This window comes from Sipha flava, unplaced genomic scaffold, assembly GCF_003268045.1.
Source record: "Sipha flava isolate LNK unplaced genomic scaffold, YSA_version1 179_pilon_pilon, whole genome shotgun sequence".
NCBI lineage: Eukaryota > Metazoa > Arthropoda > Insecta > Hemiptera > Aphididae > Sipha > Sipha flava.
This window is the reverse complement of record NW_020272149.1, coordinates 1,845,470-1,860,623: the sequence shown is the minus strand read 5'-3', so window position 1 is coordinate 1,860,623 and position 15,154 is coordinate 1,845,470. Positions and strand designations below refer to the sequence as shown.

Sequence of the window (15,154 nt, the reverse complement as noted above, 5' to 3'; positions counted from 1 at the left end):
CTTAAAGAACGTTTACACGAGTTATTCCCGAAGACTATTACCGTGGACGAATGGTCGGAAATTGAATCGTCCGAAGTGAAATTTAATTTTTTTTTTTATAAAAATTGAAATTAAGAAACGTATATTATTAATTTAGCTTAAAGAATTTTGTAGTTCAACATTCATGTGTGTCATGTTCTTTTCGCTCAAAGTGAACCAGGCCGAACTTCGTTTATCGTTCAATCGTGGACGATATATCTGCCAACCGTTTTGCCAGGTTAGTTTTTACTTTTTAATTCGTTTAAAATCATCAACGACAATGATGCACCATGTAAATGTATCTTGATAGAAATCCAGCCGGTCGAGCGTACGACCAACAATCCCGTGTTTCGTACGCCGACAATATGAAAATAATAAACAACGAAATGTGTTTGAACACAGTTCATAAATATCACAGTGAATTAAAAACCGCGGTGCGACACTAATGTGTCGAATTATAATATTGTGTTCGCGTTTTCGAGATTGAAAAGAGACAAACGATTTCACGCGATATTTACGTTCATATATTATTTAGGGTTTGAATGAGGTTCATTAAATATAATGCATTTTTCTAAAGGGCGCGGTGTAACAAAGAAATATGTTGAATTGAAAATATTTAAAGCAAAATACGAAACTCGAAGTATATTTCGTGTAACAAACTATAGAAATAATAAATAAATGGAATTTACTTTTACCTATTGAGTTCAATAAGCAAAAACGCAAAAAAAACAGTACAGCATATGAACACTGGGTTTTCGTATTCTATTAAGATGAATGGGTTCGATAACCATCGAATGTTTGAATTTTTTTTTTTTTGTTCTACCTCGACACAACCATATTTATATTATTTATATTCGTTCTCGGTACTCTCGAGATGTGTTTTAGGAATGTTTTATGTGCATTGTCTTTAGTTTTAATTATCGACCAAGCACTCGTATGAAAAATACATCGCATACATAAATCAATCGCCACCGCCGTGGTCCCTTTTACACTTTTCTCCGATGTGACCTCAAATTAATCAAGTGCGCCGGGTATTTCAGAACATCGGAACTTTTATCGATACCGTGCACTCTCCAGAGAGAATAGAAAACGAACATTACCCTGCAGGGGATACTTTTGCTCACGTTATGTGTGCGCTGTCACAATCGGAGAAACGCGACTTGTTGACGTCAAATTTATATGCGAGAACGAAAGAATATAGGGCGAAAAAGGCGTGTGCACTTCGGGTTGGAATCGTTGCTAGTTTTTCATTTACATTTTCTCCCCGCCCCGCTTGAGCGAACACACTTTCCTCGGCCGCGAGAAAGGAAGAGAAGGGAGTCCTTGCTCGACGATACATTCGCCCCGTATGCGTTGAGTGTGTTACATGATTTTCTTTTCGCTCCTGGTTTGCGTTATATCGTTCGGAGGCATTGATACATTAATATCCATTTATACACTGCTGTGACGTTCAAGTTACGTTTTCCAAACAAATATTTCCCATACATACATACATAGATGTATATGCATCTTACGGTGTAAAAAAAATAGACCCACACAAACGCGATTTTACTAAGTAGAAAAAAAAACTTATCACGAAACGACTTTTATTATTATTAGAAAACATAACACGTTTTACGCAAATCTTTATTCGCAATGCACGAAATGGCGATCATAATTGTAGCGTAAACGTCGATCCTTTGATAAAACCTACGCTGTACACGGTGTGTTAATAATATGCACACATTATACACGTTGTACTGTATAATATAGTTGTCGAACAACAATTAATGTTTTTTCGTAATCGTAAATAACGGTGGTCCGTTACGACTAAATACCGCATATAATTGGATTAAAAATATTTTAAAATTGCAATGAAAATGTATCAAAATTGCAGAATAAATATGTTAAAATTGCAATGAAATATACATTAAAATTACATAGTAAAATCATAACAAATATATAATCATCAATTACTTACTTCAATAATATTATATTAATATAATATTTACAAAAAATATATTTTTTCCGAATTAAAATGTATAATTAAATACATCTCTAAATTGTTTTCTTGAAAATTATATCATCTGTTAATTAAAATATGTTTATTTAATGAAAAAGTACGTTCAATATCGACATCGGTGCATATTTAAAATAAATTAAAAAATTTGGTGTTATATCTAAATAAAAATGTTGATTTTCTGTCATAATCTTTTAAGTTTTAATAATTTTATATCCTTCATTTTTTTCTAAGACATATTTTAATTTATCTTTAACTATTTGTCCATTGGGACCGGGAATATTTATAGAAATATTTTTAATCTCACTAAATATATTTAAACTATTAAGTAATTGACTATTTGATTCTTCTAAACTTGTGAGTTTTGTGGATAACTCAGATAAATACAATTTTAAAAATCCTAATCTGCATTTAACTACATGTAAAAATTTACGTCGTAGTTATATTTTTTTTGTAAAATCACTTTGGAAATAATAATTTATATATTTTATCACGTGAAGTATACAACAATTGCAATAATTACAAAAATTACAAGAAATCGCATTATTAAATTAAATAGGAAGACTGTAATTAATCTGATTCATATACATATTTGATCGGATTTGATTTACCGGGTATCAATAAAAAAGTTGCAATATCAATTAAACCCGGTCTTTAATTATGACGTAACTCAGCCTCAAGCTTTAATTCGACTGGTAATTTCAATCGAATGGACCGTCGTAAATCGATAGTGTTGTCTAAATGGAGAACACGCACGCGTTAGACGTACACGTTTTGCGACGCACTTTGTTGTGGTGTTATTTATTTGCATATATATACACTCGTATAGAACGTTTGTACACATAAATAAATCTATAAATATATCACCGCATTCGTATATGTAAATACGTGTATTATAGTGGATGCAAACGTTCTGTGTGCACAAGACGCGAGAGCGTTTTAACGTCGTAATGTGTACGGCGGATACAGGCAGTGGAACGTTGTGCGTGGAGTGCTGCTGCGCGTTCAAATACATGCCGCAATAACGGCGATGGTATTGCTTTGTGAAGCGCCTCGTGTGAATTGTATTTTGATTGACATTTCATTAAGTGAACTACATTACACTGCACTCTCTAATATATGTGTGCGCGTGTATACATGTACACGTATATTTACATGAATTGCGTGTGGTCTGTGGATCATACCTGTTGTGTACGATTTGACAAACGAGCCGGATACAAATTAAGTAAGTGTAAAAAAAAAAAACACTCGTCTTCTCGCCTAGTAATTTCATTGTTTAACGGTTGTCGAACATCGAGCGAAATGCGTAATCGTTTTTATCGAATTTACAGCGGTGTTTTTCTCCCCCCCTGCCTCGTTTTTTTGCGATCGACCTTGCAGGTGGTAAATTTACATAAAACGTTTCTCTTGGCATTAATTTTTATCGGAAGTTTCGCATGATACTTTAAATTTGATATTTTTCGATTTCTTTTACAGTTTTTCCGTTGTTAACGAAACCTGGGAGAGTTGGAAATAATGATTGATTTCTTTCGAGCGTATTCACTTAATTTGTCAAAAACAAAATACTGCATCTTTTATGGCCGAAAAGTAACAAAACTAACAATAAGTGATTTTACTTGGTAGAAATAATCAATCGATTTCGTATCGTCAACTTTGAAACGAAAGTTTAAAGTTTGAAATGTCTCAAAATTGATCATTAAAATAAACAAATGTTAATCTAACATTCTTATTTTCTTTTTGATAATTAAGTACTTGTGATAAAACCAGCGTATTTATACATACATATATATACATACGACATACTAGTATCTCAATAAAATATATTTTATACATTACATGTGCATTAGTTTATAAAATATAATTGATAAACTCCAGTATTCTATTGTAGACGATTTAATGTGAAATGTTTCGATGGAACACAAAGACGATTTCAATAAGTTACTAATTAATTTAACCATAACGAGTAAGAATGATAGGCGTTTTATCTTCGTTTTAACGGTATCTATATTAGTTTTGCAACATCCGATAAATCAAATTCTCATTAACTATTTTCACATTTCCCTTGCCATCTGCCATTCGTTGTTTATCTCGTACAATTATTTCTAATTTGGGAAAATACATAAACAATTAAACAATGCAAATCTAATAACAAATCATTTTTAATTGCTATTTACGTTTTAATCACTAAAATATCACGAAATAAAATATCTCAGATTATTATTTGCGTTAAGTAGAGCGTATAAAAATATATTTACAAACATTTATCCATGCATTTTCAATGTTTTGTAATATATTTTATGGTATACTCAAATAGCGTTCGTGAATACTCGTTTGCAAACGATCTGATAACCATTATTAATTTATTGACAAAATAAAATATTTTTTCACAAACCATAAAATTGTAGCGTGCCAACCGATTGATCGAACCTCAGTGACTTACTCTGTTCAATGCTTGGATGTAGGTATAATGTTGAAATAATTAATGTTCATTGTGGTGAAGTGATTTATTAAACTGTTAAAAATTATTCCAAGTACAATTAATTAATTTAGCTGTAAAAATGCTAAGTCCTAATATTAAACTGTGATGAAAATATTCCAAGTTGAGGTATTTAATTTAAACTCTTCTAAAATATTATAAGTATTCTAACAATTAAACTATTTAAAATATTCGAAGTCTTGACCATGACATACACTGGTGCTCAGTGTCGAATAGCAAGAATTCGTCTGATTTGCCCTTTTTTCTGGGTTCCTTATATATTCGATAAACGCAAACGTGTGTGTAAATTGCAAGTATGTGTATGTGAAAATTTTTGATAGTTACAAATAGTTAAAAAATGATAATCTTTATCGATTTTTTGTGTGGGATGGCGTATGCGTATAATATGATAATATATATAATTCAATTTATCTCAGGGATGTGTTTAATTGGTAAATTTTTTCCTTATTGAATGATGTTTATGTGATATTTTCGATATTATCCTAATAATCATTAATTTGTTTCCTTATCCGAATTTTATGTAGGTATGACGTTTGTGTGATAATGTGTATACTTTAATTTATCCAATTATTTATATTTTATAAATTCAATTTATTAAATGTATCGTTGCACACTCATGCATATATATAATGCAGAGTGATTATGGTATTATTGTTATCTAAGTATGTGGGACGCGACAAAATACATTATAACTCTACGATTGAAAAAATCTCCGAAGTGAAGATTTCAACCGTTTTCCTCCTTTTGTTTGGCGACTCGCTTTGTGCTCCAATAATTGATTCAAAACAGTAGCATACAGAAGTATTTTGAGTATTTTTTGCACATGCAGCTAAAAAAAGTTACCCACCCGCCCACCAATTTTTTTTTTTTAAAAAGACGTTCGTTTAAATTGTTTTTTGTAAATGTAATCAACTCTTAAAACAACTATAAATTAAAGAAATTAAGATTTATTATAACTAATTAAAACTAAGATGTCTAAACCCAGTGCCGTACAGGTATAATGTTTTTGTTATAATAATAATGTTATTTGCTTACCATAACCCATAATGTTTGGTATCTAAGTTGTCCAATTATATACCCACCAACCCACTCATACACCTACCACCGACGAGAGCACATGCAATTGCACCCCTTGGTAACCTATTTAGGCGCCACTGATTCAAAAGATCCTCGTTCTGCAGATAATGAATATTCAATGACTCGAAATGGTAAAAAAAACGCAACGACGCTGATTCCTAAATATATTCCAAATACCCATTGTTAAAATGATATGTAAAATATAAGCTAAATGTTGACGCGCATTATTCTATTTTGAGTAAATTCTAACGTATCGTTAACGTACAGTTTTTAAACTTTGTATACAGTATAAAAATTCAAAGTATTACCAAACATTAATTTATATATATATGCATCCACTCGAAAAATCATTCAGATTTTTCGCACAAATGCAAATATCGAACATATCACAGTATTTATCCGATAATACTCTAAATATGCTACTACACAAAATATCAGGTTGTGTTACATATTGCAAATGCATACAATGCATATGTATACGTATATAGCGTACACGTTTTTGTATTACATAGTATATACTATGTTTAATAACATCCTCACAAAAAAAAACCATCGAGCACTAAAACGTTATGTATTATTATATACATATATAATATATATTAATATAATTATTAATATATTTTAATTAGATATAATATTAATTTTAATTAGAAATGTTACACAATTAATTAATCACTTCCTGCTCTGCAATAATCGTATCACAAAAACATTGCTAATATCTAATTTGCTAATTGTGTTGTGTTAGTATCACGACTTATTCAACAACTTTTTCTATCGAAAATATTTGATTTATAACCATAGATTTATTTTATATTATACTCGTAGACACCTATTTTCTTCTTCGGTATGTTCTAATATTATATACGTCATTCAAAACTGAATGAATCCAGGTAGTAATTTCAACAGTTTTCATTTTTTTTAATGTATTGGGAACAATATAACAATATAATTATTAGTATAACTTAATTTTTCTAGTCAAATTTACTTCATGAAGTTTAAACAATAAAAAAGTCAATTCATGAATAATTCATTAAAAAACACGTTTTAACCTAGTAAAAAAAAAAAAATCAAATTCGACGTTTCCCAAAATTGTTTAATGTGGTATTCGTGTGGGAAGATAAAGTTTTTTAAAGTCAAAAATCCCGCGTGTTTATAGAAGAGCCGTGTACGTGGTTATATTATACTAATGTAAGTTTTGCACCATAAAAGTTTTAACAATCAAATAAAAAAAAAAATGCTACGAAAATACTCCAATCCCGTGTCTCTAGCTATATTCGTTTATAGATAATCAACATTGTTTTATTATTTTTTTTTCCCACAAAAAATAATGTTTAACGTGATCCTTGCGATGTAAAATAACCATCCAAAAATAAAAGTCTTGGAGTTGAGATTCCTACACTGGAGCCGAGTAAATCTGGGTGATACTCGTGGATAAATATAACCGTGCGTGCTTGTTCGATGTGTACTCCTTAAACGGGTGGGCCCCAAAGAATATACCTAGATCTATGAAGTTAGCGGGATTGTGAAAGAACATAAATTCCCGCTATGGTGTCAAACTTTAGTGTCGAAACATAACATCGATACAGTTTTTTTTAGTCATGGCTTCCTCTGAATTAGCACCTAGCACAGAACATAAATAAAAACTTGATCGTGCTACGGTGCTAAACTCAAGTGTCCAGTGGACATCGCAACAATGGCGAACTAGTTGTGGCGTCCCTCCAGGGCACGATACTTTATTTGCAACGATGAACATAATGTCATTTCTGTGCACAATATAGAACGTTAAAAATGGACAAGGTGTAAAAATTGTCACTACTTGATATAATAATCTATCAAACATTCGTTTCCAATAAAATATGTTCCTGCAATACTCTTATATAATTTCTACTTATATTTTCACCGTTTGGTCACCATTTTTATTTATTTTTTTTCGTAACATATTTATTTAAATATGTATTTACATCTTCTAAACGTCCACTATTATTTAACAATTCGTTGAGTATTATTGTTGCATTATAAAATACAGTTTTTGTAATACAAATGGTGCATTCCAATATTTGTATACTGCTAGATATATCAGAAATTAACTTGTTACATAAAGCAATAACATTAATACTTGCGTCCAATATTGAGGTTCAGATTCTACAGGTCATATTTTAAAAAGTTCAATTTCTACTAGCAAATTACCATGTTGATCATAAGTTATGCTTGTAACTCCACGAACAGGATATATTTTCATAGTTTTATAAAATGATTCATTTTATTATTATCAATATACAACATTATACCTTTTGTTATCGATGAAGCTTACTGTTATAGCTACTAAAAGTGAATCAAAAACACACGTGTTAAATATCAGAATTTTTTTTTTATTTTCTTTAAATAAAAGCTGGTAAAAGATTTCCTGAAGTATTTAGTACATAGCGAATAATTGAACATGGACTTGTATATTTCGAAAATCGTTTGGAATTTTTTTCTCTTTTTTGATTTTGATAGGTCTGCTTTTTTTCTCCAATTTTCTTATGTCATTAGTTCATCTGTTATCATTATATTGATATCAGATTAATCTGAATTGATAGAAATATCATCATCACTATAAAATTTCGATTCAACATTATTACTTATATTGCAGTTTATATCAATTTCCCTATTTGTTTAATTACTATACATCACATCAGAACTGTTGTTTGATTTAATATCATTTTTTGATTTATATTCTTGATATTTTTTGACTTGTAATGATCTAGCCATTTTCAATTCTCCCTCTATTGATAATAAATGTGAACCAACAAAACGGTTTATAGTCCAAAGTGATTGTCTCAATTCATTTTTGGCATAAGAAAAATATCCTTTGACTAGTGCTGAAGTGACCTTTTCATATTTTGATTTTTAGTGTCTAGCCATTATGTTTGTCTAGAGAAGAAAATCATTTATAATACGAAAAAAAGAAGCACATAAACCAGTTAAAAAGTACCTTTTCAAACATGTATCGAAGAAAACTGCTACACGTTCTTTAATATTTTTAATAAATGTATCCAAGACTTTGAACATTATAAACTTGTAACATTATTTTTCTTCATTTTCTTCTGAAATTTCTTCGTCATCTGAAATTATATTTTCTTTGAAATCAACATTTTCGATTTGTTTTAAAATATTTTCCCTGAATTTTTCTGACGAAGTGTAATATTTTGTATCTTCTATATCATCATCAAATTTTGAAGATGCAATGACTAAAATTTCAGTTAAAATTGTTTTAAATTAATTGTATTTGATTTTTATTAAGAGAATTATGGCTTTAACATACAATTCTTTAATTTTTCCGTGACTTCTTATCTTAAAACATTTCCATCTACCAATTATTTTAAATAAATGGGCAATATCCAAACGTACATAAATATCTAGTCTAGAATTTTAAACTATTATACCACATTCTTCATCTTGAAGAATCTTCAAACTCATTTCACTGTATTGAATATTAGACAAACCATAACAGAAAGCACGTGTAACAGCTCCTGTACGTGCATTAACCTGACACTCATTGAGAAATTTACGATTACTCGGAAGGATCGAGGCTACAAAATCTTAAAAGTTGGTTACAAATTGAGTTTTAAAAGTTACGATTTGTTTTGGACGATTTCGTTGAATTGGGGGGGGGGGGGCAGACCCCCATAGGGAAATCTATAACTACTCAAAATTGAAGAGGTTACAAATTCTAAAAAGTTGGTTACAAATAGTTACAATTTAAGTTTTATAAATTACAACTTGTTTTGGATGATTTCATTGAATTAAGGGGGGCAACCCCCTATAAGGAAATCGATAATTACTCAAAATTGAAGAGGTTAAAAATTTCAAAAAGTTGGTTACAAATTAAATTTTATAAGTTACAACTTGTTTTGGATGATTTCGTTGAATGGGGGGGGGGGGGAACTGCGTAAAGTTAGCCCCTCATTGAGAAAGTATCCGTAGCTTGAAAAATATGAGGTTGATAATTCTAAAAACTTGATTACAAATAGTTACAAATTAAGAAAATAAGATTACAATTATTTTGGAAAGTATTTTTTTTATAGTGAGGGGGGATTAACTTCACACACGTTTTATTTGATTAATGATAGAACGGCTAAAACAAAATTGAGTTATCTCATAAAAACAAATAACTGTTCAACTAAACTCATTTTTAAGAGTAATGTTGTAAATAACGCGTTACGATTTGAATAAAGTATAAGTAGCGATATAGGGAGTTTATTTTTTTTTTTTTTTTTTTATTACTCGTATATATATTTATACTTTGCACGGTACCTACAAAAAACTAAAAACAAAAACGATAGGAGTCCCAACGATCAATATTTCATGATCACGTTATACATCAATCGTACAGGTTCATAACAATACCATGTTATGTGGCCCTTATGTGCGCTTAAAAATGCGTACGACTAATTCGGCGTTCGATTTGTGTGCATACGCCAAACAGTGATTTCGGGGGTTTTATAATGAATCGCGACAACGTTTAAGCCCACAGAAAACGAAGCCGTACGGAGCGTTCCGCCAGTGACGCAGCCAGGAATTGAGGTCAACGGGTAGTAACCCCCCTTGAAACGTCTCTCCTATTTTGTAAAACACACAATAATCGTAAGACGTAGGCACGATGTTGTATCATGTCATCGTTAAACAATTTTTACAGTTACAACAAACTAAACAGTAACACATAGCATATTTTTCATTTTACGTTCGGTCGAATGATGAAGATAAAAAATTATTACTCGCGTAGGAGAGAATTGAAAATTTAAACGCAATATAATCATTTTGTACGCGGGGAAAAATGGTCGAAAACAAATACTGATGCACACCGTTTCGGTGGGGGTCTCGTATGTTCCAGGTGACGGGCAGAAGAACACGGTGCCGAAGACAGACGGAAAACAGACGGACAAGCAGCCACAGCAGGCGGCGGCCACGACGGTCGCACGTCCCTTCGTTGCACCGCCAACACCGTCACAACAGCTACCACCGCCGCCGCGGAACTCGACGAACGTGACGGCCGTGGTCGGACTGGCCGCAGCCGCAGCCGGAGCCGTCGCCCAGACCGCGCCCACTCCGCTGGACCCGTCGAACGTGACGCACAGCAGTGCGCTGGACGATGCGCAGCTCCAGCGGACTCTACTCAAACCGAAATTCTTGACGGAAAACTCGTCCACCGTGGTCGCGCAGACCGGCGTGGCCAGCCGGATATCCTGCCTGGTGGCCAACCTGGGCGACTGCGTGGTAAGCCAATTGTCGCATTTCGCGAAAAATACGAATAGCCCCATGGGAGCGGGTTTAAGGGGGTGGCTAAGGAGGCATTAGCTATGTATTTTACAAAGCCAAGTATTATGATATATTAATATATTAATAAAATTATAAAATATCATTAGTCATTGATGAATATGGTACCTATTTTATATATTTTTTATTATTATTTTAAGTCATTGTCTCTCTCACTATCTCACTCTCTCTTCATCTGTCTTACTCGTGCTGACCCGGCCGCATACAAGCATAGTGTACATTGTTAAAGAATCCAATGAAAATAATGTTCTACGATTGGCTCTAATACCAATAAGATAACGGCTTCGCTATCAATTATCTGTTATCGGTTATCAAATTTGATAAATGACGAAAATTATATTTCCAAAAAAAAAAATTATTTATTAATTATTTATTAAAATATTTTATAATTAATATATAATAAAAATATAAAATAATAAATGTTTTTATGTATTATAAAACCCTTAAAGTTTAAAGGTATTATATTATAAAATATATACATTTATCTACCAAATAAAGATACCAATTTGAAATTTAATATCAAATTTTTATTTCAGAATAAAAAATTATTTCGAACAAAATATGATGGTTGTGGTATCTAAAAATAAAAAATAACAGAAATATGTGTAATTCATGTAAATAAAAATAAAAAAATTAACTGTATAAGACCTTATGAGCAAATAATTCATTAGCCAATCGAAATATTGGAATGATAGTTCCAATTATTAAAATTAATTTCCCCAAATTCAGCAATTTATTAATATCATCTAACATGATATGTTTGATTTGATGTTAATGATATTCCCAATTTATCTAACAATGTCATTTGTTTATTTTTTTGGAAATATCATTTTGTCAAATTTCAAATTCCAAATAAAAGTTTAAAGTTTAAAAACATTAAAAAGTCTTTAAATATTCAAAATTCAAAAATTTGATAAATAACCATTTTCGTGATTTATTAAATTCGATAGCTGATAACAGATAATTGATAGTGAAGTCGTTATCTCATTGGGATTAGAACCAATCGTAGAACAATTTTTTTCATTGGGTTTTCTAACAATGTACACTATGCTTATATGTGACCCGACAATAAACGACTGTCCATGTCTCGTAAAAATGTTCGTATACCTATACCTGGGATGGGTGATTCGAAGTGGCTGGAGAGATGACTTTCAAAAATTTGGAGGGCCTAAGTGAATAAAGCAAAAACGAAAAAAAAAAGGTCATCAAAACTGACAATCGGCATTTATTTTAAATAATTTAACGACTGAACCGATATGGTGCACGTATCTAATACCAATGTTAGGAATGCCAATACGAATGCATATTATATTTAGACTTTTAATAATTTAGCTGCGGTTCAAAACTAGAAATAAACATAATGTCTACATTTTACGGTCGACGTGATAAAACCAAATATCGATAAACGCTAAAATGTTACAAAATGATTTTAAAATATAGCATAGGCCAGATAAAAAAAAAATTACGTGGACTGCCAGTTGTCCATCCATGGAGTCCTATACGTCCCATCCTATACGACAGAGGCGGCCAAACTTTTTTCGGCCACAATCTACTAGAAATATACTTCACCTTTGAAGATCGACATTCTTGGAAAAATGTTTTTATTATTAAATAATTATAATTATTAAGAAACATACTTGCTTAAAATATATATAAACATACATAAAGTATTATAAACTAATTACTAATTACTAAAAATAATATAATAATTTCTAAAATCTAAATACTTAAATCTAATTAACATTTTAATATTTATTTTGTTGATCTGGACACTGTCGAATTGCACGTGGCCTAAAAATAAATTCTAACATGATCGGCTCTGTAATCGTCTGTGATCAACTGGTCGATCGCGATCGACCGTTTGGCCGCCCCTGCTATACGAGTATGCCAAACGCGTTCCATGTAATTTATAGTAAATATAATATTAAGTATATGTACAGTCATTTATTTACATATTTATACATTTATAAATATTCTAATTTTTATTTGTTGTTACTATTTTCTGATTTTAATGAAATACTATTTATTTCTGACGGTTTTTGATCCGGAATATCAATTACAATAATAATTTTAAACATCTTAATTGTAGCATTTATTTGGCATGCAGAGCATCTCGCTTATTTTTTTTTTAAGTTAAATTAATATTGATTTAAAATTTAAAACATACACATGGAGATATAAATAAAATACACAACGAAAATAGTAAATAAGATGGGCATGAAATTCTACACCAACAAAATTACTCGAAAAATGTGCAATTCAAATTCTTAAGTTCTCTGTCCATTTCACTGCTCTTATAGATCTCTTACAGGGGATGGTTTTACTATATTTTCTTTACCTTAACAAATATGTTCGAATTACACTAGGTTAAAAATGAGTTCCAAAAAAACATTTTTAAAACCAAATTTAATTATATTTATATATACGTGTATACTTTACTTATAGAAGGCGTATAAAATTTATAATTTGGTTTTTTATTAATTTAATAGTTTAGTACAAATATTTTATTAAATATTTAAATATTTTAATTATTTTGTAATTATTTTATCAAATAATTAAGTAAAACTTTTTTATGTTGTTTTATTGTAAAATTTGAGAGGAGAGCGGTTACAACATAAGATATATTTTTCTGTAACCATTTGTGGTTCAAATTGTCAATTTCATAAATATTGTCATTTATTAACTTATTTTTTTTAATTTACTGAATCAATGTACTATGTTACTTGTGCTTAAACGTTATACAGCACTACATTTATTATTCATTCAATCAAATCTAAAATTATTTTTTGTGTAACTTATTAAAAAAAAAAAAAGTTGATAATTATTTATCACGTGTTTATTATTATATAAAATTTCATCGTTGGAAATGATGACAACCAAACGTTTCATAAAATCAGGATTCCTAATATTTTCCTTATAACGCATTTTCAATTCTAGCTACAATTCCAAATATTTTTTTAAACTCAACACGTGTATTATAAAATATTTATAAAACGACTTAATTTGAGAATTTCTTGAACCTACAGCAATCTGTCTTAATAAATAATTTAAACGTGGTGATTCGATACCGTTTTTACAAGTTCGTAGACGATCAGACTTTGTTAAATTCTTAACGCAATTAATATGGTACATCAAAACAGATGCACTAATAATAATTATTATTCATATTCAATTTGCAGAAAGTTTGGAAGCATAATACGTGTAGTGTTAAAATTAAGCATTAACAATGTTATTCCGGTAAAATAAGTTTAAAGTTTCACGGCAAAGTCACAATAAATTGGCAGTGCCAAATTAAGCATTTAATTATCTACACCGGTATGATACTTGCTATTTGCATACCCCAACTGCCTATGGAAATAACAATTTATATTTTACTTTTTTGGAGACTGCTATTTTTCTTTATAAGTTAAATTTTGTACATAGTTTTCTTGCAAACCCTGAACACGAAATCTGGCTACGTTTATGTTGATAACGATAGGTATTCGGTCAAAAATTAGACGGAACAAAAGGTACGTACATTTAAGAAATAAATCAGCACGATGACAAAAGAGAAAGAAATCCAGTAGTTTTTAATTTATACGTTATAGTGAACTTCAAAATGCCGAGCAAAAGATGCGCCTCGATAATAGAACATCGCAAATATTATATTTAAACAAAAGTTAGCGACTTGGAGCAACTAAGCAGTAGTCGTAAAGGTCAATATAGCGGATCAATGGTTCAAATTAATAGTTTTTTTTTTATACATATTTTTTTTTTTTTGTATATAAATCATTGCTAGCAGAATAATGAGAATAATTCATATGAGATTAAAACTAAATAATTAATAATTGCACAATAATTACTAACCTAACCTAACCGATATAACTGTTTAAAGAGCATAGCATTTTAGGCTTGAGTTGAAAACTATCAGTAAATATGTATTATAACGTTTTAAAATATCAAAACATATATCGTGTCATACCCGCTATACGAACTGCAAACTTTTGTATTGTATTATTATTGTTGTATACGTTTATTCGTGCGTATCGTTAGTGTCAATAGTAAAAATAAATCATCGATGTCGTAGTTTTTCACGCTGATAAAAAACTTGCTCGTTTTATGCGCACTGTTTATCTTATTTGTTTTAATTGTAGATTAGTCTTTGTAATAACACTATCAAAATTCTACGGTGACAGCGAACGAATAAAAAACGATTTTATTTTGAATCGTGGACTCGTGTTTTTATTTCGTTTTACCAAATGAAATAA

At 30.3% G+C, this 15,154-nt stretch overlaps 1 protein-coding gene across 1 annotated transcript in view; it reads left to right on the top strand.

Annotated features, from left to right (window-relative positions):
* Nucleotides 1-3,107: 3,107 nt before the first annotated feature.
* Nucleotides 3,108-15,154, top strand: part of LOC112680664 — a 171,061-nt gene continuing 159,014 nt past the window's right edge. Inside the window, exons 1-2 of the mRNA XM_025550827.1 lie at nucleotides 3,108-3,242; nucleotides 10,465-10,847. Coding sequence (XP_025406612.1) covers nucleotides 3,137-3,242; nucleotides 10,465-10,847 — 489 coding nt within the window. The 5' untranslated portion in view covers nucleotides 3,108-3,136. The remainder of the gene's footprint in view (nucleotides 3,243-10,464; nucleotides 10,848-15,154) is intronic.